Below are 24,522 nucleotides of genomic sequence, written 5' to 3' on the forward strand. Positions count from 1 at the left end.
AATTGGTGCCCAGCCTCAATAATGTTTTGACAAAGTGAGTTCCAAATTTCTACCATTCTTTTTGATGCAGTGTACTGCTCCTGAATTATATTTTAAGGTAGTAACCCTTACTCTGTGTTGTCCGACCAGAAGAAATAGACTCGCTCTATGTTTAGAGTATCAAATCCTTTAGTTACCTTAAATACTTCAGTTGGATCACCTCTTCAGTACTCACAGAATGTATGCCAAACCTATACAGACTTTCATACCTACAGTACTCTATAAAATCCATTTTTATCAACTCCTAGGCCGATATATCCTCCCTAAATTGAGGTGCCCAGATTGGAGTGCAGTATTCCATGAAAGTGCTAGCTAGAGAGCAGCACGGTGGCACAGTGGTTAGCAGCGCCAGAGACCTGGGTTCAATTCCCGCCTCAGGCAACTGTCTGTGTGGAGTTTGCACATTCTCCCCGTGTCTGTGTGGGTTTCTTCCGGGTGCTCCAGCTTCCTCCCACACTCCAAAAACGTGCAGGTTAGGTGAATTGGCCATGCTAAATTGCCCTTCGTGTTAGGTGAAGGGGTAAAATGTAGGGGAATGGGTCTGGGTGGGTTGCTCTTTGGAGGGTCGGTGTGGATTTGTTGGGCCAAAGGGCCTGTTTCCACGCTGTAAGTAATCTAAGCTATAATATGACTTCCAGTCATTTGCATGCCAATTCTTGAGGAGGTGGTAATATCACAAAGCTAGTAATCTAAAGTTACAGACAATGTCCTGGGGATATGAGTTCAAATCTTACCATAGCATATCATGAAGCTTTTATTCAATTAATAAAGCTGGTCTACTGGCATCCATATAACCATTGTCAAAATGTGTGGCGCTGGAAAAGCACAGCAGGTCAGGCAGCATCCGAGGATCAAGAGAATCAATGTTTTGGGCATAAGCTCTTCATCAGGAATGTGGAGGCTCAAGGGGCTGAGAGATAAATGGAAGGGGGTAGGGCTGGGGGGAAGGTAGCTTGGAAGGCGATACGTAGATGAAGGTGGGGAGTGATGGTGATAGGTTGGAGTGGAGGGTGAAGCGAATGGGTGGGAAGGAAGATGGGTAGGAGAGTTCAAGAAGGCGGTGCCAAGTTGGAGGGTTGGATCTAGGATAAGGTGGGGGGAGGGGAGATGAGGAAACTGGTGAAATCGACTTTGATGTCATGTGGTTGGAAGGTCCCAAGGCAGAAGATGAGGTGTTTAGAGGTGCAGGAAAATCTCTGCCAGATGTTGAAGGATCGTTTGGGGCCTTGGATGGAGGTGAGGGGGGAAATGTGAGTGCAGGTTTTACACCTCTTGTGGTGGCAAGGGAAGGTGCTGGGAGGGGAGGGTGTGTTGGTGGGGTGCATGGACCTAACGAGGGAATCGTGGAAGGAGTAGTCTCTGCAGAATGCTGAAAGGGTTGGTGAGGGAAATATGTTTCTGGTGGTGGGGTCATTGAGCTCCCCCCACATTCCTGATGGAGGCCTTATGCCCGAAACATCAACTCTCCTGCTCCTTGGATGTTGCCTGACCTGCTGTGTTTTTCCAGATCCACACCTTTTGACTCTGATCTCAGGCATCTGTGGTCCTCACTTTCTCTATATAACCATTGTTGAGGATAGAATTCTGCTACCCTGGCCAGGCAGGGGTAAGTTCAAACAGGCTGTGCCTGCTTGCCCCCCTCCCCCACAACAACCCTGCACCTTCTCGTCAAACCACAGTGATGTGATTGACTCCAACCTGTCTTCTGAAATGATCCAGGCAAGCCACTCAGTCCAAGGTCAATAGAGGATGGTCAACAAATGCTGGCTTTGGAAGGGTTGTCCACATTCCAGGAGCAACGATTTTTAAAAAATAAATCTTCAGGAAAATGCTGTTCACATTATGAACTTTAGCCTAAATATAACATAACTTTAACATTGCAGACAATTGTAGAATAATATAGCTCTAATGGGCCACCTTTAATGGAAAAACAAGTTATTGGACCAAATATATTTGCTGCATGTTCCTCTTCAACTATTGTTTTAAACTGTCTCACAATGTGCCAGCCAATTCAGCATTTTTTTCCTTGAGTTTTTAATCAAAGACTTTTGATTTTTCAATTCAATGGGAGAGTTACAAGATAGTCGTTCTATAAAATTGATAAAATGTTTGAAAATTGAAATTTCAAGATGCTGCATTCAGATGATAAGATCCATCAGGGTTTCAGGTAGAGATACAATTGTTTTAAGTTTAATTAATTGACCTTTTTGCTGCACATCCCAGTCAATTTTGATTCTTCATGTTGCTTTGTCATTGTATCTGATAACTTCACCACAATTACCCGTTGAGCTACTTCTGTAAATTAATGGAAGCCGCACTATACTAACAATGTGGTGGGTCACGGACAGAACACATATCAGTCTGGACACGAGATGTTACACACCAACGTTGAAAATCTAAAGGGATAGTATTGTTTAAATTGTGATATATAGGGAAATGTAGAAGTAGCAAGAGATCCAGGTACCTTGTGCAACCGTCAATGAAACTAGTCAGGCAGATGTAGCAAATAATTAAGAAGGCAAAGATATGTTGGCCTTCCTTACAAGATGATGTGATTTAGAGATGTCTTGATACAGTTATATGGGCACTTGGTGAAACTGCACCTGGAGTACTGCATGTAGTGTTGACCTCCCTACTTAAGGAAGTATATACTTGCCATAGAGGGAATGCAGTGGACAGACACTAATATTGAGGATGACAGGAATATCCTATTGTTCAACTGGGTCTGTATTCATGAGATTTTACAAGGATGAGAGGGCATCTAATTGAAACCTCAAATCTAACAGGGCTGGACAGACTAGACGCATGAAGCATGTTTCCCTTGGTTAGGGAATCTAGAACCAGGGGTCATACTCTCAGAATATGGAGTAGAATTGAGGACTGAAGTAAGGAAACATTCCTTCACTCAAAAGTTGGTCAACCTGTAGAATTCACAACCACAGAAGGCTGTAGAGTCTGTGTCACTGAGTATATTTCAAGAAAGAAATTGATGCATTTTTAGATTTCAAAAGCATCAAGGAGTATGGAGAAAAAAACAAGAACTGGCATTGAGATAAGAGGATCAGCCATGATCATACTGAATGGGAGAGCAGGCTTGAAGGACCGACTGGCCTACTCATGCTCCAGATACCTATGTTTAGGAAACAGAAATATAAGTAAATCATTGCTGGGGCTGGAAATGTATTTCAGTCCAACTATCTTCAGCTGCTTCATTAATGGTCAATCCTCTGACATTAGACTGAAAATGAGGATATTCACTGTTCAAAGTGTTCAGTTCCACTTGAAATCTCTCAGAAAAAGGTGTGATCACCTCCCTTTTGCAGCAAGATCTGGCTTCTATCCAGGCCTGGGTTGATGAGTAGGTGAAAGTGAGGTCTGCAGATGCTGGAGATTCGAGTCAAGAGTGTGGTGCTGGAAAAGCACAGCAGGTCAGGCAGCATCCAAGGAGCAGGACAATTGACATTTCGGGCAAAAGCCCTTCATTGGGTTGATGAGTGACAAGTAACATTTGCAGTACAGAAATACCAGGCATTGACCATCTTCATAGGAGTTCCTTGGACAATCAACAGCAATATCATCATGAGCCCCTCATGAGCCCCTCATGAGGCCACAATTAGCCAGAAACTGGATCAGACAAGGAGTTACCATGTTTACAGAAATTGATTGGCTCATCTCCTAAATTCCTAAAATATCTCTACTTCCTCCAAATAACAGATCGTGTGTATGATGGGATATTCTCTATTCGGCTGGATGAGTGCAGATCCAACAATGACTCAAGAACTCAACTCTATCTCGGTCAAAGCAGTCCATCTGATTCATATCTAAATTAGCATCTTACATATCTACTATTGGGGCACCATGTCTTCACTGTGTACCACTATGAACCAACTATAGGGGACATCACAGTACCTCAAACCCACTAATTTATTTTTATTTATTTTTGGCATGTGGGTATCAGCTAGCATTAGTTTCTCATTCTGAATTGGCCTTGAGAAATTGGCATTAATAGAGTCATAAAGTTGTACAACTTGTCTATGCCGACCAGATATCTGAAACTGATATAGTTCTGGATTCTAAGTTTGCTCACTGAGCTGGTTGATTTATTCTCAGACATTTCGTCATCATGCTAGGTAATGTCATCAGTGAGCCTCCGATGAAGTGCTGGTATTCTGTCCTGTTTGCTATTTATGTGCCTTGGTCTGTTGTGGTGGGTGATATCACTTCCAGTTCTTTTGCTGAGAGGCTGGTAAATGGGTTCCAAATCAATGTGTTTGTTGATGGAGTTCTAGTTTAAATGCTGGACCTCCAGGAATTCCCATGCGTGTCTTTGTTTAGCCTGTCCCAGGATGAATGTATTGTCCCAGTCGAACTGGTGTCCCTCTTCATCTGTATGTATGGATACCAGTGATAGTCGATCATGTCTTTTGGTGGCTAGTTGGTGTTCATGTATCCTGGTGGCTAGTTTTCTGCCTGTCTGTCCAATATAATGCTTGTTACAGTCCCTGCAGGGTATTTTGTATATGACATTCATTCTGCTGGTTGTTGGTACAGGGTCCTTTAAATTCATCAGGAGCTGTTTCAGTGTGGTGGGAGGTTTGTGAGCTACCATGATGCCGAAGGGTCGTGGTAGTCTGGTCGTCATCTCTGAGATATCCTTAATCTATAGCAGGGTGGCTAGAGTCTCTGGGCATGTTGTGTCTTCTTGTTTAGGTCTGCTGTGTAGGAGTCAGTGGAATACGCTTGTCGGGTAACCATTGTTCATGAATATGTTGTGCAGGTGTTTTTCCTCGGCTTTTTGTAGTTCCTGGGTGCTGCAGTGTGTTATAGCTCATTTAAATAATGTCTTGATGCAGCTCCATTTGTAGGTGTTGGGATGATTGCTCCTGTAGTCGAGTATCTGGTCTGTGAGTGATCTCGTTCCATTTGCCAGCATTTATCCCATATCCCTCTAAACCCTTCCTATTTATATAGCTATCCAGATACCTTTTAAATATTGTAATTGGATGCACCTTCACCAACTCCTCTGGCAGCTTATTCTATAAACACACCGCCTTCTTTGTAAAAACGTTGCCCCTTAGATCTCTTTTAAACCTCTCTCCTTTAACCTTAAACCTATGCCCTCTAGTTTTGGATTCCTCTACCCTGGGAAAAAGACAGTAGCTATTCATCTTAACTATGCTCCTCACGACTTTATAAATCTCTATAAGGTCAGCATGCAGCCTCCGACGGTCCAGGGAACATAGCCCCAGCCTGTTCAGCCTCTCCCTACAGCTCAAATCCATCAACCTTGATAACATCCTTGTAACTCTATTTTGGACTCTTTCAAGTTTCACAACATCTTTCCTATAGCAGGGAGACAAGAATTGAACACAGTATTCTAAAAGTGGCCTAACCAATGTCCTGTACAGACAATAGGTGCAGGAGTAGGCCATTCTGCCCTTCGAGGCTACACCAACATTCAATATGATCATGGCTGATCATCCTTAATCAGTATCCTGTTCCAGCCTTATCTCCATAAACCTTGATTCCACAATCCTTGAGAGCCCTATCTAACTCTTTCTTAAATTAATCCAGAGACTGGGCCTCCACTGCCCTCTGGGGCAGAGCATTCCACACAGCCACCACTCTCTGGGTGAAGAAGTTTCTCCTCATCTCTGTCCTAAATGGAATACCCCGTATTTTTAAGCTGTGTCCTCTGGTTCGGCACTCATCCATCAGCGGAAACATGTTTCCTGTCTCCAGAGTGTCCAATCCTTTAATAATCTTATATGTCTCAATCATATCCCCTCTCAGTCTTCTAAACTCAAGGGTATACAAGCCCAGTTGCTCCAGTCTTTCAGTGTAAGATAATCCCGCCATTCCAGGAATTGACCTCGTGAACCTACGCTGTACTCCCTCAATAGCCAGAATGTGTTTCCTCAAATTTGGAGACCAAAACTGCACACAGTACTCCAGGTGTGGTCACACCAGGGCCCTGTACAGCTGCAGAAGAACCTCTTTGCTTCTATACTCAATCCCTCTTGTTATGAAGGCCAGCCTTCTTCACTATCTGCTGTACCTGCATGCTTACCTTCATTGACTGGTGTACAAGAACAGTTTCCAGCATCTGCAGTCATTGTTTTTACCTCGGTGTACAAGAACACCCAGTTCTCTCTGTACTGCCCCCTTACCTAAATTGATTCCATTGAGGTAGTAATCTGCCTTCCTGTCCTTGCCACCAAAGTTTATCCACCATACATTTATCCACATTAAACTGCATCTGCCATGCATCTGACCACTCACCTAACTTGTCCAGGTCACCCTGTAATCTCCTAACATCCTCATCACATTTAACCCTGCCACCCAGCTTAGTATCATCAGCAAATTTGCTAATGTTATTACTAATACCATCTTCTATATCATTAACATATATTGTAAAAAGCTGCGGTCCCGGTACTGATCCCTGCGGCACCCCACTGGTCACTGCCTGCCATTCCGAAATTGTTTCCTATCAGCCAACCAACTTTCAATCCAAGTTAATACTTTGCCCCCAATACCAATGACATCCCAATTCCTATACTCAATTCACTGACCAATAAAGGCAAGTGTGCCAAATGCATTCTTCACCACCCTGTCTACCTGCGACTCCAAAGAACAAAGGAAATTTACAGCATAGGAACAGGCCCTTTGGCCCTCTGAGCTTGAGCCGATCCAAATGTACTGTCAAAACCTGTTGGTCAATTCCTAAGCATCTGTATCCCTCTGCTCCCCACCTACTCATGCATTTATCCAGATGCATCTTAAATGAATCTACCATGTCTGCCTCTACCACCTCTGCTGACAATGCGTTCCAGATGCCCACCACCCTCTGTGTGAAGTACTTGCTGTGTGCATCCCCCTTAAACTTTCCACCTCTCACCTTGAAAGCGTGACCTCTCCTTATTGAATCCTTCACCCTGGGAAAACGCTTGTCTCTATCCACCCTGTCTATACCCTTCATGATTTTGTAAACCCCAATCAGGTCCCCCCTCAATCTCCTTTTTTTCTAATGAAAATAAACCTAACCTACTCAACCTCTCTTCATAGCTAGCACCTTTCATACCAGGCAACATCCTCATAAACCTTCGCTGCACCCTCTCCAATTTGGTAATGTGGCGACCAGAACTGTACACAGTATTCCAAATGAGGCTGAACCAATGTCCTGTACAACTTTAACATGACTTGCCAGCTCTTAATACCCCGTCCAATGAAGGCAAGCATACTATATGCCTTCTTGACCACTCTATCCACCTGTGCAGCAACCTTCAGGGTACAATGGACCTGCACTCCCAGATCTCTCTGCCCATCAATTTTTCCCAAGGCTCTTCCATTCATTGTATAATTCGCACTAGAATTAGACTTGCCTAAATGTATCACCTCACATTTGTTTGGATTGAAAGCCATCTGCCACCTTTCTGCCCAACTCTCCAGTCTATCTATATCCTCCTGTATTCTCTGACAGTCCCTTATGCTTTCTGCTACTCCACCAATCTTTGTGTCATCTGCAAACTTGCTGATCATAACAACAGTGCCCTCTTCTAGATCATTTGTGCATATCACAGACAACAGCGGCCCCTACACTGACCCCTGCGGAACACCACTGGTCACCTTTCTCCATTTCGAGAAACTCCCTTCAATTACTACTCTCTGCCTCCTGTTGCTCAACCAACTCTTTATCCACCTAGTGAGAATACCCTGCACACCATGTGACTTCACTTTCTCCATTAGTTTACCATGGGGAGCCTTATCAAACGCCTTACTAAAGTCCATGTATATGATATCAACAGCCCTTCCTTCATCTATCAACTTGGTCACTTCCTCGAAGAACTCTATTAAGTCGGTAAGGCATGATCGCCCCCACACAAAACCATGTTGCCTATCACAGAGAAGCCCATTCTTTTCTAAATATAGAACATAGAACACAGAACATAGAACGTAGAACAGTACAGCACAGAACAGACCCTTCAGCCCACGATGTTGTGCCAACCACTGATCCTCATGTATGCACCCTTACATTTCTGTGACCATATGCATGTCCAGGAGTCTCTTAACTGTCCCCAATGACCCTGCCTCCACAACTGCTGCTGGCAACGCATTCCATGCTCTCACAACTCTCTGTGTAAAGAACCCGCCTCTGAAACTCCTCTATACTTTCCTCCAACCAGCTTAAAACTATGACCCCTCATGTTTGTCATTTCTGCCCTGGGAAATAGTCTCTGGCTATCGACTCTATCTATGCCTCTCATTATCTTGTATACCTCATTTAGGTCCCCTCTTATCCTTTTCTCCAATGAAAAATGTCCAAGCTCAGTCAACCTCTCCTCATAAGATAAGCCCTCCAGTCCAGGCAGCATCCTGGTAAACCTCCTCTGAACCCCCTCCAAAGCATCCACATCTTTCCTGTAATAGGGCGATCAGAACTGGACGCAGTATTCCAAGTGTGGTCTAACCAAAGTTTTATAGAGCTGCAACAAGATCTCACGACTCTTAAACTCAATACCCCTGTTAATGAAAGCCAAAACGCCATATGCTTTCTTAACAACCCTGTCCACTTGGGTGGCCATTTTAAGGGATCTATGTACCTGCACCCCAAGATCCCTCTGTTCCTCCACACTGCCAAGAATCCTATCCTTAATCCTGTACTCAGCTTTCAATAGATCCTATCCCTAGGTACCCTCCCCAGCAACTTTCCCACCATAATGTCAGGCTCACTGGTCTGTAGTTACCTGGAAAATCCCTACTACTCTTCTTGTACGGGGGGGGCAACTTTCAAGGAACTATGCACCTACATACCTAGGTCTCTTTGTTCGGCAACTCCCTAGGATCTTTTGTCATCTAGGAGGACAAGACCTTTTGAAGACCACAGCACTATTTTAGGATGACAATTCCAAGAGATAGAGAACAACATTTTATGAGCCATTTCAATTAGTTTTTGTACTTATGCATTGGCTACTTTTAAAATTTGGACTAGAATGATTCTAGAAGGCGGTTCACCACCAGCTTCTCAAGAGCAATTATGAATCACAATAAGTAGACAAACAGCTAGTGTAACCCACATCTCAAAATGAATAAAATATAAAGGATCATGGGGTGACCCCCACCTCCACCCCTCCACCCCCACTTCTGATACATGGATCAGATGGATGACTGAAGATAGAAAATCACATAGGTTAGTTGGACAATCATAGATAGAGAGAAACATGTAATAGATGGATAACCAGAGATTGACAGATACATTGATCAGATGGATATTAGGATTGAGATGAGGAGAGATTTCTCCAACCCGAGAGTGGTGAGCCTATGAAATTCACTGCCACAGAAAGCTGTTGAGACCAAAACATTAAATGTTTTCAAGAAGGACTTAGTTCTTCAGACTAAAGGGTTCAAAGAGTATAGGGAAACAATGGAAACAATGAGTTGGAAGATCAACCATGATCATATTGAATAATGAAGCAGACTCGAATTGCTGGATGGCCTGAGGCTTCAATTTTTAATACTTCTATAAGAGAGTGCACAGCAAACGCTTCTTTCTTTGCACCTCCATTAGGGTGATTTTAAATGATGGGCTGCGATTGTCACTAGAAGCAGCAAGCTTCTCATAGGAGCACAAGATTAGAAGCGAGAATCCACTAAATAGTCCATTGAGCCCATTCATTATGGTTTACCTTTAACTCCACTTGCCCACCTGCATTCCTTGAATCCCTGACAGACCCAAAAACTATCCACCTTAACATAATCAACAATTGAGCATCCATAATGCTCTGGAGCAACAGAATTCCAAAGATTCACAACTTCTTGAGTGAAATAATTTCTCATTATCCCAGTCCTAAATCGTCGTGAGATTATGATGAGATAACCCCCACGTGTTTTAGACTCCTCAGCTAGAGAAACAATCTCTCAGTGTTTACCCTATCAAGCCCCTTCGGAGTACTAGATACTTCATTGAATGTTGTGCATTGGACATTCACTTAATGCCACTCTGTAAGAAGCATTTCAAGAGCAACTTTTGTTTTCAAGTAAAAGACTAGAGGACCTCAGAAAGTAATTAGAGGAACGTGGAGGGGCCCTGTTGGTGTAGATCTAAGTTCTATCCAACTGGTTTGAATGGGGTGTCACAATTACTCTTACTTACTGCCTTTGTTTAGACAGAATTCTGAGAGACATAGTTCTGAAACATCAAGGAACAGCATGGATGTCATTAGGTCAGTCCTGAGACTCCGCAAGACTCTCTTCTCTGAAAGCTCTCATGCTGCAAAGGGTTTGACAACTGTCACACGAGCATTCAAAGATAGAGAAAGCATGACAGGAGCAGGTTTAAAAGAAGCACATTCACACGGAAGGTGAGAACAGACTAAGCCATCATGTTAAGTATATTATACGTGATGCATATTAGTGCACGCAGTCATCGCTCTACCACAGAACCACTGCATTAACACTGCCAAGTCCAACTAGAAGATAAATTCATCAATATTCATCAACAAAACCTTTTTAAAAATTCATTCGCATCATTGGCCAGGTCAGTATTTATTGGCCATCCCTAAATGTCCAGAGAGCAATTGAGGGTCAATCTCATTGCTGTGGGTCTGGAGTTACATCTAAGCCAGACCAGATAAGGAAGGCAAATTACCTTCCTTTAGGAACATTAGCAAACCAGATAGATTTTTTCTGACAATCAGCAATTGCTTCACAACTATCATCAGACTTATATTTCCCAGATTTTCATTGAATTATAACTACATTTGCCATGGCAGCATTTGAATCAGGGTTCCCAAGACATTACCTAGGTCATAGAGTCATAGAGATATACAGCATGGAAACAAACCCTTCAGTCCAACCCATCCATGCCGACCAGATATCCCAACCCAATCTAGCCATGGGAATTACTAGAGTCTAAAAGTACGGTACTGAAAAAGCACAGCAGGTCAGCAGCATCCGAGGAGCAGGAGAGTCAACATTTCAGACATAAGCCCTCCATCAGGAATATAGGAATTCCTAGTCCATTACCTCCCATTCAAAGTAGTGTTAGCACCCAATACAAAAGCGTGTTAGAAAGAAAGAATGCTGGAAATCACAGCAGTCAGGCAGCATCTGTGGAGAGAGAGCAAGGTAACATTTTGAGTCTAGACCCTCCTGATGAAGGGCTTTTGCCTGAAACGTCGATTTTCCTGCTCCTCGAATGCTGCCTGACCTGCTGTGCTTTTCCAGCACCACTCTAATCTTGATTCTAATCTCCAGCATCTGGAGTACCCACGTCTGCCACTCTTCATCAGAGCTTATCAACTCTGGAGAGTCATCTCAACTCGAAACATTAGTTTGCTCTGTCTCTATGGATGCTGTCTGACCCGCTGTGACACCAGTATTTTTTTTTGTTTTCAGTACAGATTCCAGCATCTGCGGTAATTTGCTCCTACAACATTGCGCTCATAATCTGCTGTTGCTGCTGGCTGCCTGAGACTATGAGCTATCTCATTGAGTCCCTGTCAAGGTTGGAGATCCCAGAAGCTTTCCATGCTGACACCATTCATTTATAACATGATCAAGCAGGGCAGATAGTGGTATCGTGGTATTGTGATGGTCCTAGTAATCCAGAGGCCACTGAGAAATGTAATACAAGACTCTGAAAAAGCAGAAGCAACCTTCCTGGTTTAAAATTTAACAAAGCCTAGCTGTCAACTGTTAATCAGCATTAATGGATGCATTGTCTATGGCAATGCCGCTACCAAGCAGAACCCACTTCCAACCAATCAATAACCTCCTCTCATGCAGTTTCAATGTTGATTTCCTCTTGAATCTGTTTTCTAGTGAAATAGCTTGATCGGTGTGAGATGAGAAAGCTTTGGCAAAACACGTCTTCTTTTTCCCAGCGATATTGAAGAATAAGTATTACTACTACAACTTGCATTTATATAGCACCCTAATACAGCAAAACGCCCGCACGGTGCCTCGGCAGTGCAACTGCACATTATGACTGACACCAGATCAGAATATGATAGGTGGCCAGATGTCTAGCGAGAGAGGTAGGTTTGAAGGCAGAACACCCCGCGACTACAATAAGTTGAGATTGAACTGAAGTTGTCAAAAGCATGTTAAAAACGCATATTCCCCCCTAACCATCCATTGTAACTCTTTAACAAAGACTAAACTGTGTCCAAACTCCTACCTGAAGGGCATAACAAGACAAGCAAGGAGTAAATCAGCCATGGCCAATGACATGATGAACATATAAGTGACGGTCCTGAGTCTTTTCTCCAAAGCCGGGCAGATGAACACCACAGTGTTGCCCACGAAGGTGACCAGGTCAATAGCAGTGAGCAATACCCCGACCATCACATCCTGGGGAGATAACCGGACGCTGCTGTTCCCCTCTCTCCCCGCCAGGCTGCAGAGCAGCGAATGGTTGGACTCCAGTGAGAGGTTTCTCTCCGGCCACATCTTCAGCACGGCAGCCCTGCAGTGGGGGCCGGCAGAGAAAAAGAAAATGGTCAGAGATTACAACTCAACGCTGGAAACCAAAGGTTGTCATCCAGCTCCTTCTGTCTCGATGATGAGATGGCTGACTTTCATTTGAACTCTGTCCACCTGCGTTGGTTCCCTAACCCCCTAACGCAGGGACCTAGCTGCAAGCACGTTTTTTTTAACCGATATCTCACCCATCCCCTTCCAAACCAACTCTGAGGGGAGACAGTTCCAGATTTCCACTCAACTCGTCCCCACTGGCCCTCCCTCCTTCAGTCTCTCTTCCCAAACTTGTGCAAGACAGATGCCAATTCCACCATCGAAAGCAAACTCTTCATAAAAGGTGCCTGACTTGTGAATCGTTTGTTACATTTAAGTTTCTCCCTGTGCAGATACAGATCGATACTTCTGATATCACAACCCCGACAGACAGCGAATCCAAAACGAATTAGGAGCTGAACAAAACAATTATTTAAGAAGAAATACAGGCGACCTCTTTTAAACAAGCAGGAAAGAGCCCTCTTCGCAGTTTCATCCGATAAAATGTTTTGTGCCTGTGATGCTGAATGATGTGAACCCTGGGAGGAATTTGACACACAGCCGAAAATAAAACACCTACTACCCCAGAGAGGGAAGGGAATGTGCGAACAGAGGGATTACCTACCGTTAGGCTAAACGAGGTGTCTCTAGCGGACTGCGGGAGACAAAATAAAAGGGCTAGCCTACTCTCATCCCTGCGCACTCTAACAGCCGTTTCTTCCTGCAGCCCCTAATATACTCATCAGAAGGCAGTGCAGACTCCTGAGCCTGGAGAGGAGGAGTTCATCAACTACAGTACTCTCTCTCCCCCCCTCCTCTCTCTCTCTCTCTCTCTTCCAGGCATGTCACCCACCACATGCGGCGCTGCGCGACCCACCTTCTGGCTGGGAGAGAGAGGGAGAGAAACAGCTCTCATCTTTCTGGTTCACAGTTTAACCTTCGCTGCAGCGCGCCATAGCCCGGAGAAATCCCTCTCGGAATTATTCTTCTTAAATTTCCCCTTTCACTGAGAAGGAAACAGATGCAACCAAAGCCTGTGTGTGACAGGTGAGCACACCAACACTGCGGGGCGGGGGGAAGTCATGGGAAGTGCTGCCAGAGGACTGAGAGGGATATGTGGAAGGGGAGATTAGCCAACATGGAATGCATCAGAGAATCTCGCAACTGTATAACTTCCCGGGGGATGCAGCCGAACGCTTTGTAGCCAGTGTGAAATTGTAGTTACAAAGACAGAAATCGCTGGAAAAGCTCAGCGGACCTGGCAGCATCTGTGGAGAGAGATCAGAACGTTCTGAACAAGGGTCATTAGAGCCGATACGTTAGCTCATGACGAGCAGCCTCAGGCCGCTTGCCCAGCCTTGTTTTAGTCATAGTCATAGAGTCATAGAGATGGACAGCATGGATACAGACCCTTCGGTCCAACCCGTCCATGCCGCCCAGATATCCCAACCCAATCTAGTCCCACCTGCCAGCACCCGGCCCATATCCCTCCAAACCCTTCCTATTGATATATACATCCAGATGCCTTTTAAATGTTGCAATTGTACCAGCCTCCACCACATCCTCTGACAGCTCATTCCATACACGTACCACCCTCTGTGTGAAAACGTTGCCCCATAGGTCTCTTTTATATCTTTCCCCAAAACCTATGCCCTCTAGTTCTGGACGCCCCAACCCCAGGGAAAAGACTTTGCCTATTTACCCTATCCATGCCCCTCATGATTTTGTAAACCTCTATAAGGTCACCCCTCAGCCTGCGACACTCCAGGGAGAACAGCCCCAGCCTGTTCAGCCTCTCCCAATAGCTCAAATCCTCCAACCCTGGCAACATCCTTGTAAATCTTTTCTGAACCCTTTCAAGTTTCACAACATCTTTCTGATAGGAAGGTGACTAAAATTGCACGCAATATTCCAACAGTGGCCTAACCAATGTCCTGTACAGCTGCAACATGACCTCCCAACTCCTGTACTCAATACTCTGACCAATAAAGGAAAGCATACCAAACGCCTTCTTCACTATCCTATCTACCTGCGACTCATAGAACATAGAACATAGAACATAGAACAATACAGCACAGAACAGGCCCTTCGGCCCACGATGTTGTGCCGAACTTCTATCCTAGATTAAGCACCCATCCATGTACCTATCCAAATGCCGCTTAAAGGTCGCCAATGAATCTGACTCTACCACTCCCACGGGCAGCGCATTCCATGCCCCCACCACTCTCTGGGTAAAGAACCCACCCCTGACATCTCCCCTATACCTTCCACCCTTCACCTTAAATTTATGTCCCCTTGTAACACTCTGTTGTACCCGGGGAAAAAGTTTCTGACTGTCTACTCTATCTATTCCTCTGATCATCTTATAAACCTCTATCAAGTCACCCCTCATCCTTCGCCGTTCCAACGAGAAAAGGCCGAGAACTCTCAACCTATCCTCGTACGACCTACTCTCCATTCCAGGCAACATCCTGGTAAATCTTCTCTGCACTCTCTCCAAAGCTTCCACATCTTTCCTAAAGTGAGGCGACCAGAACTGCACACAGTACTCCAAATGTGGCCTAACCAAAGTCCTGTACAGCTGCAACATCACCTCACGACTCTTGAATTCAATCCCTCTGCTAATGAACGATAATACTCCATAGGCCTTCTTACAAACTCTATCCACCTGAGTGGCAACCTTCAAAGATCTATGTACATAGACCCCAAGATCCCTCTGTTCCTCCACCTGACCAAGAACCCTACCATTAACCCTGTATTCCGCATTCTTATTTGTCCTTCCAAAATGGACAACCTCACACTTGGCAGGGTTGAACTCCATCTGCCACTCCTCAGCCCAGCTCTGCATCATATCTAAGTCCCTCTGCAGCCGATAACAGCCCTCCTCACTGTCCACAACACCACCTATCTTTGTATCATCTGCAAATTTACTGACCCACCCTTCGACTCCCTCATCTAAGTCATTAATAAAAATTACAAACAGCAGAGGACCCAGAACTGATCCCTGCGGAACTCCACTTGTAACTGGACTCCATGCTGAATATTTACCATCTACCACCACTCTCTGACTTCGACCGGTTAGCCAGTTTTCTATCCAATTGGCCAAATTTCCCTCTATCCCATGCCTCCTGACTTTCCGCATAAGCCTACCATGGGGAACCTTATCAAATGCCTTACTAAAATCCATGTACACTACATCCACTGCTCTACCCTCATCCACATGCTTGGTCACCTCCTCGAAGAATTCAATAAGACTTGTAAGGCAAGACCTACCCTTCACAAATCCATGCTGGCTGTCCCTAATCAAGCAGTGTCTTTCCAGATACTCATAAATCCTATCCCTCAGTACCCTTTCCATTACTTTGCCTACCACAGAAGTAAGACTAACTGGCCTGTAATTCCCGGGGTTATCCCTATTCCCTTTTTTGAACAGGGGCACAACATTCGCTACTCTCCAGTCCCCTGGTACCACCCCCGTTGCCAGTGAAGACGAGAAGATCATTGCCAACGGTACTGCAATTTCCTCTCTTGCTTCCCACATAATCCTAGGATATATCCCGTCAGGCCCGGGGGACTTGTCTATCCTCAAGTTGTTCAAAATGTCCAACACATCTTCCTTCCTAACAGGTATCTCTTCTAGCTTATCAGTCCGTTTCACACTCTCCTCTTCAACAATACGGTCCCTCTCGTTCGTAAATACTGAAGAGAAGTACTTGTTCAAGACCTCTCCTATCTCTTCCGACTCAATACACAGTCTCCCACCACTGTCCTTGATCGGACCTACCCTCGTTCTCGTCATTCTCAGGTTTCTCACATACGCATAGAATGCCTTGGGGTTATCCTTGATCCTATCCGCCAGGGATTTTTCATGCCCTCTCTTAGCTCTCCTAATCCCTTTCTTCAGGTCCCTTCTGGCTATCCTGTATCCCTCCACTGCTCTGTCTGAACCTTGTTTCCTCAACCTTATGTAAGCATCCTTCTTCCTCTTTACTAGACATTCAACCTCCCTCGTCAACCAAGGCTCCCTCACACGGCCATTTCTTTCCTGCCTGATCGGTACATACATATCAAGGACACGTCGTATCTGCTCCTTGAAAAAGTTCCACATTTCCACCACATCCTTCCCTGACAGCCTATGCTCCCAACGTATGCTCCTCAAATCCTGTCTTACAGCATCGTAATTTCCCTTCCCCCAATTGTAAAAACTTCCTTGTTGTGCGCACCTATCTCTCTCCATAACCAAGGTGAAAGTCACAGAATTGTGGTCGCCATCACCAAAATGTTCACCCACTAACAAGCCCACCACTTGTCCCGGTTCATTACCGAGTACCAAATCCAATATGGCCTCCCCTCTGGTTGGACAATCTACATACTGCGTTAGAAAAGTTTCCTGGACACACTGCACAAACACCGCCCCATCCAATCTACTTGATCTAAAGAGCTTCCAATCAATATTTGGGAAGTTGAAGTCGCCCATGACTACGACCCTGTGGCTTCTGCACCTTTCCAAAATCTGTTTCCCAATCTGTTTCTCCACATCTCTGCTGCTATTGGGGGGCCTATAATAAACACCCAACAAGGTGACTGCACCTTTCCTATTTCTGACTTCAGCCCATACTACCTCCAGAGGCAGATCCCCCTCAAACTTCCTTTCTGCAGCCGTTATACCATTTCTAATTAGCAATGCCACCCCCCCTCCTTTTTTACCACCCTCCCTAATCTTACTGAAACATCTGTAACCAGGAACCTCCAGTAGCCATTCCTGTCCCTCATCTATCCATGTTTCCGTGATGGCCACAACTCCACTTTCAAGGAGCTATGAACCTGCACTCGAAGGTCTCTTTGTTTAGCAACACTCCCTAGGACCTTGCCATTGAGTGTATAAGTCCTGCTAAGATTTGCTTTCCCAAAATGCAGCACCTCGCATTTATCTGAATTAAACTCCATCTGCCACTTCTCAGCCCATTGGCCCATCTGGTCCAGATCCTGTTGTAATCTGAGGTAACCCTCTTCGCTGTCAACTACACCTCCAAATTTGATGTCATCTGCAAACTTACTAACTGTACCTCTTGTGGTCGCATCCAAATCATTTATGTAAATGACAAAAAAGTAGAGGACTCAGCACCGATCCTTGTGGCACTCCACTGGTCACAGGCCTCCAGTCTGAAAAACAACCCTCCACCACCACCCTCTGTCTTCTACCTTTGAGCCAGTTCTGTATCCAAATGGCCAGTTCTCCCTGTATTCCATGAGATCTAACCTTCCTCACCAGTCTCCCATGGGGAACCTTGTCGAACGCCTTACTGAAGTCCATATAGATCACATCTACCGCTCTGCCCTTATCAATCCTCTTTGTTACTTCTTCAAAAAACTCAATCAAGTTTGTGAGCCATGATTTCCCATGCACAAAGCCATGTTGACTATCCCGAATCAGTCCTCGCCTTTCCAAATACATGTACATCCTGATCCTCAGGGTTCCCTCCAACAACTTGCCCACCACCGAGGTCAGGCTCACTGGTCTATAGTGCCCTGGCTTGTCCTTACCACTCTTCTTAAACAGTGGCATCAGATTTGCCAACTTCCAGCCTTCCGGCACATCACCTGTGATTATCGATGATACAAATAATCAGCAAGAGGCCCAGCAATCACTTCTCTAGCTCCCCACAGAGTTCTCGGGTACACCTGATCAGGTCCTGGGGGTTTAGCCACCTTTACTCATTTCAAGACATCTAGCACTTCCTCCCCTGTAATCTGGCCATTTTGCAAGATGTCACTATCTATTTCCCTAGAGTCTATATCTTCCATATCCTTTTCCACAGTAAATACTGATGCAAAATACTCATTTAGTATCTCCCCCATTTTCTGCAACTCCACACAAAGGCCACATTGCTGATCTTTGAGGGGCTCTATTCTCTCCCTCGTTACTCTTTTGTCCTTAATGTATTTGTAAAAACCCTTTGGATTCTCCTTAATTCTATTTGCCAAAACTATCTCATGTCCCCTTTTTGCCTTCCTGATTTCCCTCTTAAGTATACTCCTACTTCCTTTATACTCTTCTAAGGAGTCACTCGATCTATCCTGTTTATACCTGACGTATGCTTCCTTCTTATTCTTAACTAAATCCTCAATTTCTTTAGTCATCCAGCATTCCTTATACCTACCAGCCTTCCCTTTCACCCTGACAGGAATATACTTTCTCTGGATTCTTGTTATCTCTTTTCTGAAGGCTTCCCATTTTCTAGCCGTCCCTTTACCTGCGAACATCTGCCTCCAATCAGCTTTCAAAAGTTCTTGCCTAATACCATCAAAATTGGCCTTTCTCCAATTTAGAACTTCAACTTTTAGATCTGGTCTATCCTTTTCCATCATTATTATAAATCTAATAGAATTTTGGTTGCTGGCCCCAAAGTGCTCCCCCACTGACACCTCAGTCACCTGCCTTGCCTTATTTCCCAAGAGTAGGTCAAGTTTTGCACCTTCTCTAGTAGGTACATCCACATACTGAATCAGGAAATTGTCTTGTACGCACTTAACAAATTCTTCTTCATCTAAACCTTTAACACTATGGCAGTCCCAGTCTATGTTTGGAAAGTTAAAATCCCCAACCATAACTACCCTATTATTCTTACAGATAGCTGAGATCTCCTTACAAGTTTGTTTCTTAATTTCCCTGTAACTATTAAGGGGTCTATAATACAATCACAATAAGGTGATCATCCCTTTCTTATTTCTCAGTTCCACCCAAATAATTTCCCTGGATGTATTTCCGGGAATATCCTTCCTCAGCACAGCAGTAATGCTAACCCTTATCAAAAATGCCACTCCCTGTTTTCTTTGCTTACTTACAATTTCATGGCATCACTGGCAAGGCCTGCATTTCTCATCCACTCACTCTATCAGGTGGTGCTCTGCCTTCTCCAACTGCTGCAGTTCATGTGGTGAAGGGCCACCCACTGCTTTTTGGGAGGCCCTTCCATGACTTTGACCCACACGTGGTATTGCAATGGCTGTGAAGGCTCTGGAATTCCCTTCCCCTATCCTCTCTTACTTTTCCTGTTCCCTCGTTTAAGACAACCCCATTGATCAAACTTTTGACCACCTTCCAAAATCTCTCTGTAGCTCAGTGAACCTCGTTGACTGATATTATGCTTGTGGCACTTCACTGTATTCAAGATTAAATGTAAAAGAAATGCAAGCTGTCATTTTACAGTTTGATATTGGCCATCAAATTCAGACAAGAAGAGTAATGGGAGCAAAATATATCAAATAAACCTTGTTTTCACTTGGTTTTAAGGGGCTCCTCTTTTCATTCTCATGAATTTGTTTATTAGGTGCTGCATTCAAGTACTAATACCTTCAGTGTTTGTGTTGATGCATGGGGTGTTTGATGAAAATTAGAAGAATTCATAATCTTTAATAATTAGCCACTCTTCATTATGATTTTAAAGGCATAATCTGCAAACAGGTAAGGCCACAGCAAATGTTTTTAAATTGCATTTAACCAAAGGTCGAGCATTTTAATCAAAGATTTGATATGCGTTTGACTGCATCTCAGATCTTAGTCTCAGATTTAAATTCCATAATTGGCGTAATGTTCATTAAAACAGAAATCCACTGCATGTTTCCCCTGGTGTAGCTCCTAATCTTATTCTACTTTAACTTTAACTAGAAATTCCACATTCATGTACAAAAACTCATTACCTCAATGTTGTCAAGTTTTCCTGGCTCCCAGCTGGTGACAATTTTCTTTGTTGACAAGCTCAAAACTGCCGTTACTCCCTCATAGTCCAGTGGTATTATCACTGGACTGTTAATCCAGAGACCCAGGTAATGTTTTGGGTTCTCAGATGGCAGATGGTGGAATTTGAATACAATCCAGAGTTAAAATTCTAATGATGTCCAGTTTTGATTGTCAGAGGAAAAAAACACATCTGGTTTGCTAAATGTCCTTCAGGGAAGGAAATCACCATCTTTACTTGGTCTGGCTTACATGTGACTCCAGACCCACAGCAGTGTAGTTAATTCTTAATAGTCCTCTGTGCCAGAGATGCCGTCAGCCCAGGAATGAATAAGAAGACTTTTTTTAGCTTTTTGCTCCCTTCTTCCAATCCTCCACAAACTTCTTGCAGTGTCTCACTCTCTCATCCCTCTTTCATCTGCTCCTCTCCCCACCTCTCTTGTAGCCTCCTCTTCCTCCATTGGCAGATGTCTGCCGCCCAAACCTCCTGCCTCCTGTGTATGGCACTGCCCAGAACCCAGAGCAAAAGGTATCTCCAACTCCCGTTGTGACTTCCTCACCACCAGCACTGATTTTCCAAACTGCTTGCTCCGCCTCCAATCATGGTTTGCTTCCCTCCTCCATTTGCTATTGTTCGGCTCGATAGTGAACCTATCCGCTATGAGCATGGAAAAATCTGCCTTCAGATTGGCGGAACAATCTCTCAACAATTCTGTCATTTCTGTCATGGGATGGAGGGGATTTCTGATTTTCATGCTCCATCGCAACTTTCCAGTGGCTTCTGGGAGAAATTCTCTCCTAATAACCCCCCTCCACTATGCACCACCTCCAACCTATACATACCAACACATACCCTGCCTATTTTGAACCCGAGACAAAACTACAGCTGAGTTATAACAAGCACTTTGCAGCAGTATTTTGTTTTAATGACAGTGGTTGTGCGGTGATCATTCTGCTAGAGCTGGATGTGGAGCAGCTGGTCAAGACAATAGAAGAAATAAATTCTGAATGAAAACTGATGGAATGTAAAACACAGGGTCCAATGATTTAAGATAAAATTGGGTGAGCGTTCAGAAATCCATGGAGAAATCGGGGAAAATGCGGGTAAGTGGAGCTGAAATGCCCATCAGCCATGATGAAATGGCGGAGTGGACTCGATGGGCCGAATGGCCTTACTTCCACTCCTATGTCTTATGGTCTTAAATGGATTTGATAAAAGCATGTGGCAAATTTAATATCTTTTTCTTGTGAAGACGTGAACCATTGGATACACGTGAAGTATCCTATAAGAAGTATAGGATGTCTCTTTTCAGAAGGCAAGTATGGGGTCTTGCAAGAAGTTTCACGGAAATATCAAGCATCCAAAGAGAAATTGTCTCCCCAAGGATGTAAGCATATTTTGATAGAAACCAAAGAAGGGTGTTACTTGGAGTGGCAAAGGATGGTGTGGTTAACCCCCAGGGAGCAGTGTACTCATGTTCTTATATATTTAAATATAGATAGGGAGCAAAATGGGCTGGGCCACCAAGTCGAGGGAGTTATCAGACAAGGAGGAGAACAGGGGAATCATTTCGAAAGCATCTGACAAGTCAGCAGAAAGGAAGGGCAAGGTGTGCCGATATGAGTTAACGTTGGTAAATAAAAGAATTCTGTAGAAGTAACTTGGTATGGCTGTATAGATTCATGAAGCGTTGCCCAAGGGGATGGTTAATCAGAGATGCTCCCACTGTGTGGGCAAAGCTGACAAAGCTGGATTTGTTGCCTTTTCCTAATTGCCATGTATCAAAAACAATAAGCGAGAAAATTGCGAGGAAGGATATTTGTTCACAAGCTATCAGTAAGTGCACCAATGTTTCTATGTAGTAGGATCAACCTTACTGGCCAGTGATTAGCAACAAGAACTCTATTCTTGTTCTTTACAGTTCTAATTCCAATTACAATAGCCTTCACTACCTTGCTGCAAAAATGACTTCTAATATGATTGATATTTCTATGAAGCCTCTTACATAACATTTTATCAAACATTTTGCCTTTCATTACACTGTGTGGACAATTGCCATACGTTACGTGATGCAGTGTATTCCCTAAAATAACAACAGCTACTGCACTTTGGAGTATTCTGATGCATGAGAAGAATTTTGGGATGTTCCTGGGAGGTGAAATGATGTAAAATTATGATGTACAGAAGGCACTCATTGTGTTTTTGCTGAAGTTTTAAAAAGGCTATGAATTAGTGCTCTTTACCAAAAGCTCTGAACATCCTTCCTACATATTCAATTCTATTTGACAATTATTATTGTAGCTGTTTTCACGATCCTTTCAGGTAGTGCTTTCCAGATCATAACAACTGACTAGGTGAATAAAGTTCTTATCTCCCACATCCTCTTGATTGTTTTGCTATGTTTCTTAAATCTCCGGGTGGAAATAGATTTTCCTCATTTATTCTATCAAATTATTTTACTCACCTGTCTTGAAGATCCTTGAGCCTTCCCTAAAAAGAACAATTCCAACTTTTGTAGTCTTTTGAGACAACTGAAGTCCCTCATTCCATTCTGGTCAATCATTTCTGCACCATCTCCAAAGCCTTGAGATCTTGTCTAAAGTGAATGGCCCAAGATTGGACACAATTGTCAAGTTGAGGTTTGATCAGTGGTTTTAAAGTTGAAGTGTAGCTTTCTCACTCTATGCTTCTATTTACAATGCCAGCAATTCTTGTTTCACAGGATTTTCAATTCTCCCTCCTCCTTCCAAGTGTTACCTAAAATGCAAATATTTCTTTTAGCATAGTAATGACAAACAGTTATGTCAGGCAGGGAGGAAGCTGTAGAGCGCGGGAGCCGTGGTTTACGAAGGAAGTGGAATCTCTGGTCAAGGGGAAGAAGAAGGCTTTATGTTAGGAAGAGATGTGAAGGCTCAGTTAGGGCGATTGAGGGTTACAAGGTAGCCAGGAAAGACCTAAAGAGAGAGTTCAGAAGAGCCAGGAAGAGGCATGAGAAGTTGTTGGTGGATAGGATCAGGGTAAACCCGAAGGCTTTCTACAGGTATTTAAGGAATAAAAGAATGACGAGAGTAAGATTAGGGCCAATCAAGGATAGTAGTGGGAAGTTGTGTGTGGAGTCAGAGGAAAATGTTTTGACAGTATTCACTCTAGAAAATGACAATGTTGTCAAGGAAAATACTGAGATACAGGCTACTAGACGAGGTGTGATTGAGGTTCACAAGGAAGAGGTATTATAAATCCTGCAGAGTGTGAAAATAGATAAGTCCCCTGGGCCGGATGGGATTTATCCTAGTATCCTCTGGAAAGCCAGGGAGGAGATTGCCGAGCCTTTGGCTTGATCTTTAAATTGTCATTGTCTACAGGAATAGTGCCAGAAGACTGGAGGATAGCAAATGTGGTTCCCTTGTTCAAGAAGGGGAGTAGAGACAATCCTGGTAATTATAGACCAGTGAGCCTTACTTCAGTTGTTGGTAAAGTGTTGGAAAAGGTTATAAGAGAATGGATTTATGATCATCGAGAAAAGAATAATTTGATTAGGGATAGTTAGCATGGTTTTGTGAAGGGTAGGTCGTGCCTCACAAACCTTATTGAGTTCTTTGAGAAGGTGACCAAACAGGTCGATGAGAATAAACCAGTTGATGTGGTGTATATGGATTTCAGCAAGGCGTTCGATAAGGTTCCCCACAGTAGGCTATTATACAAAATGCGGAGGAATGGGATTGTGGGAGATATAACAGTTTGGATCAGTAATTGGCTTGCTGAAAGAAGACAGAGGGTGATGGTTGATGGGAAATGATCATCTTGGAGTCCAGTTACCAGTGGTATACTGCAAGGGTTGGTGTTGGGTCCACTGGCTGTTCGTCATTTTTATAAACGACCTGGATGAGGGTGTAGAAGGGGGTGTTAGTAAATTTGCAGACGACACTAAGGTCGGTGGAGTTGTGGATAGTGCCGAAGGATGTTGTAGGTTACAGAGAGACATAGATAAGCTGCAGAGCTGGGCTGAGAGGTGGCAAATGGAGTTTAATGTGGACAAGTGAGAGGTGATTCACTTTGGTCAGAATGCAAAGTACTGGGCTAATGGTAAGATTCTTGGTAGTGTAGATGAGCAGAGAGATCTCGGTGTCCAGGTACACAGATCCTTGAAAGTTGCCACCCAGGTTGACAGGGTTGTTAAGAAGGCATACAGTGTTTTGGCCTTTATTAATAGAGGGATCGAGTTCTGGAACCA

The 24,522-nt window shown here is 44.0% G+C and overlaps 1 protein-coding gene across 1 annotated transcript in view; it reads right to left on the minus strand.

Annotated features, from left to right (window-relative positions):
• LOC140482728 (histamine H2 receptor-like) overlaps positions 1–13,244 on the minus strand; it is a 55,585-nt gene extending 42,341 nt beyond the window's left edge. The window contains exons 1-2 of the mRNA XM_072580291.1: positions 13,178–13,244; positions 12,218–12,505 (exon numbers count right to left, since the gene is read on the minus strand). Coding sequence (XP_072436392.1) covers positions 12,218–12,489 — 272 coding nt within the window. The 5' untranslated portion in view covers positions 12,490–12,505; positions 13,178–13,244. The remainder of the gene's footprint in view (positions 1–12,217; positions 12,506–13,177) is intronic.
• Positions 13,245–24,522: the final 11,278 nt, after the last annotated feature.

The sequence above is a fragment of the Chiloscyllium punctatum genome, chromosome 1 (assembly GCF_047496795.1).
Source record: "Chiloscyllium punctatum isolate Juve2018m chromosome 1, sChiPun1.3, whole genome shotgun sequence".
NCBI classification, from domain to species: Eukaryota; Metazoa; Chordata; class Chondrichthyes; order Orectolobiformes; family Hemiscylliidae; genus Chiloscyllium; species Chiloscyllium punctatum.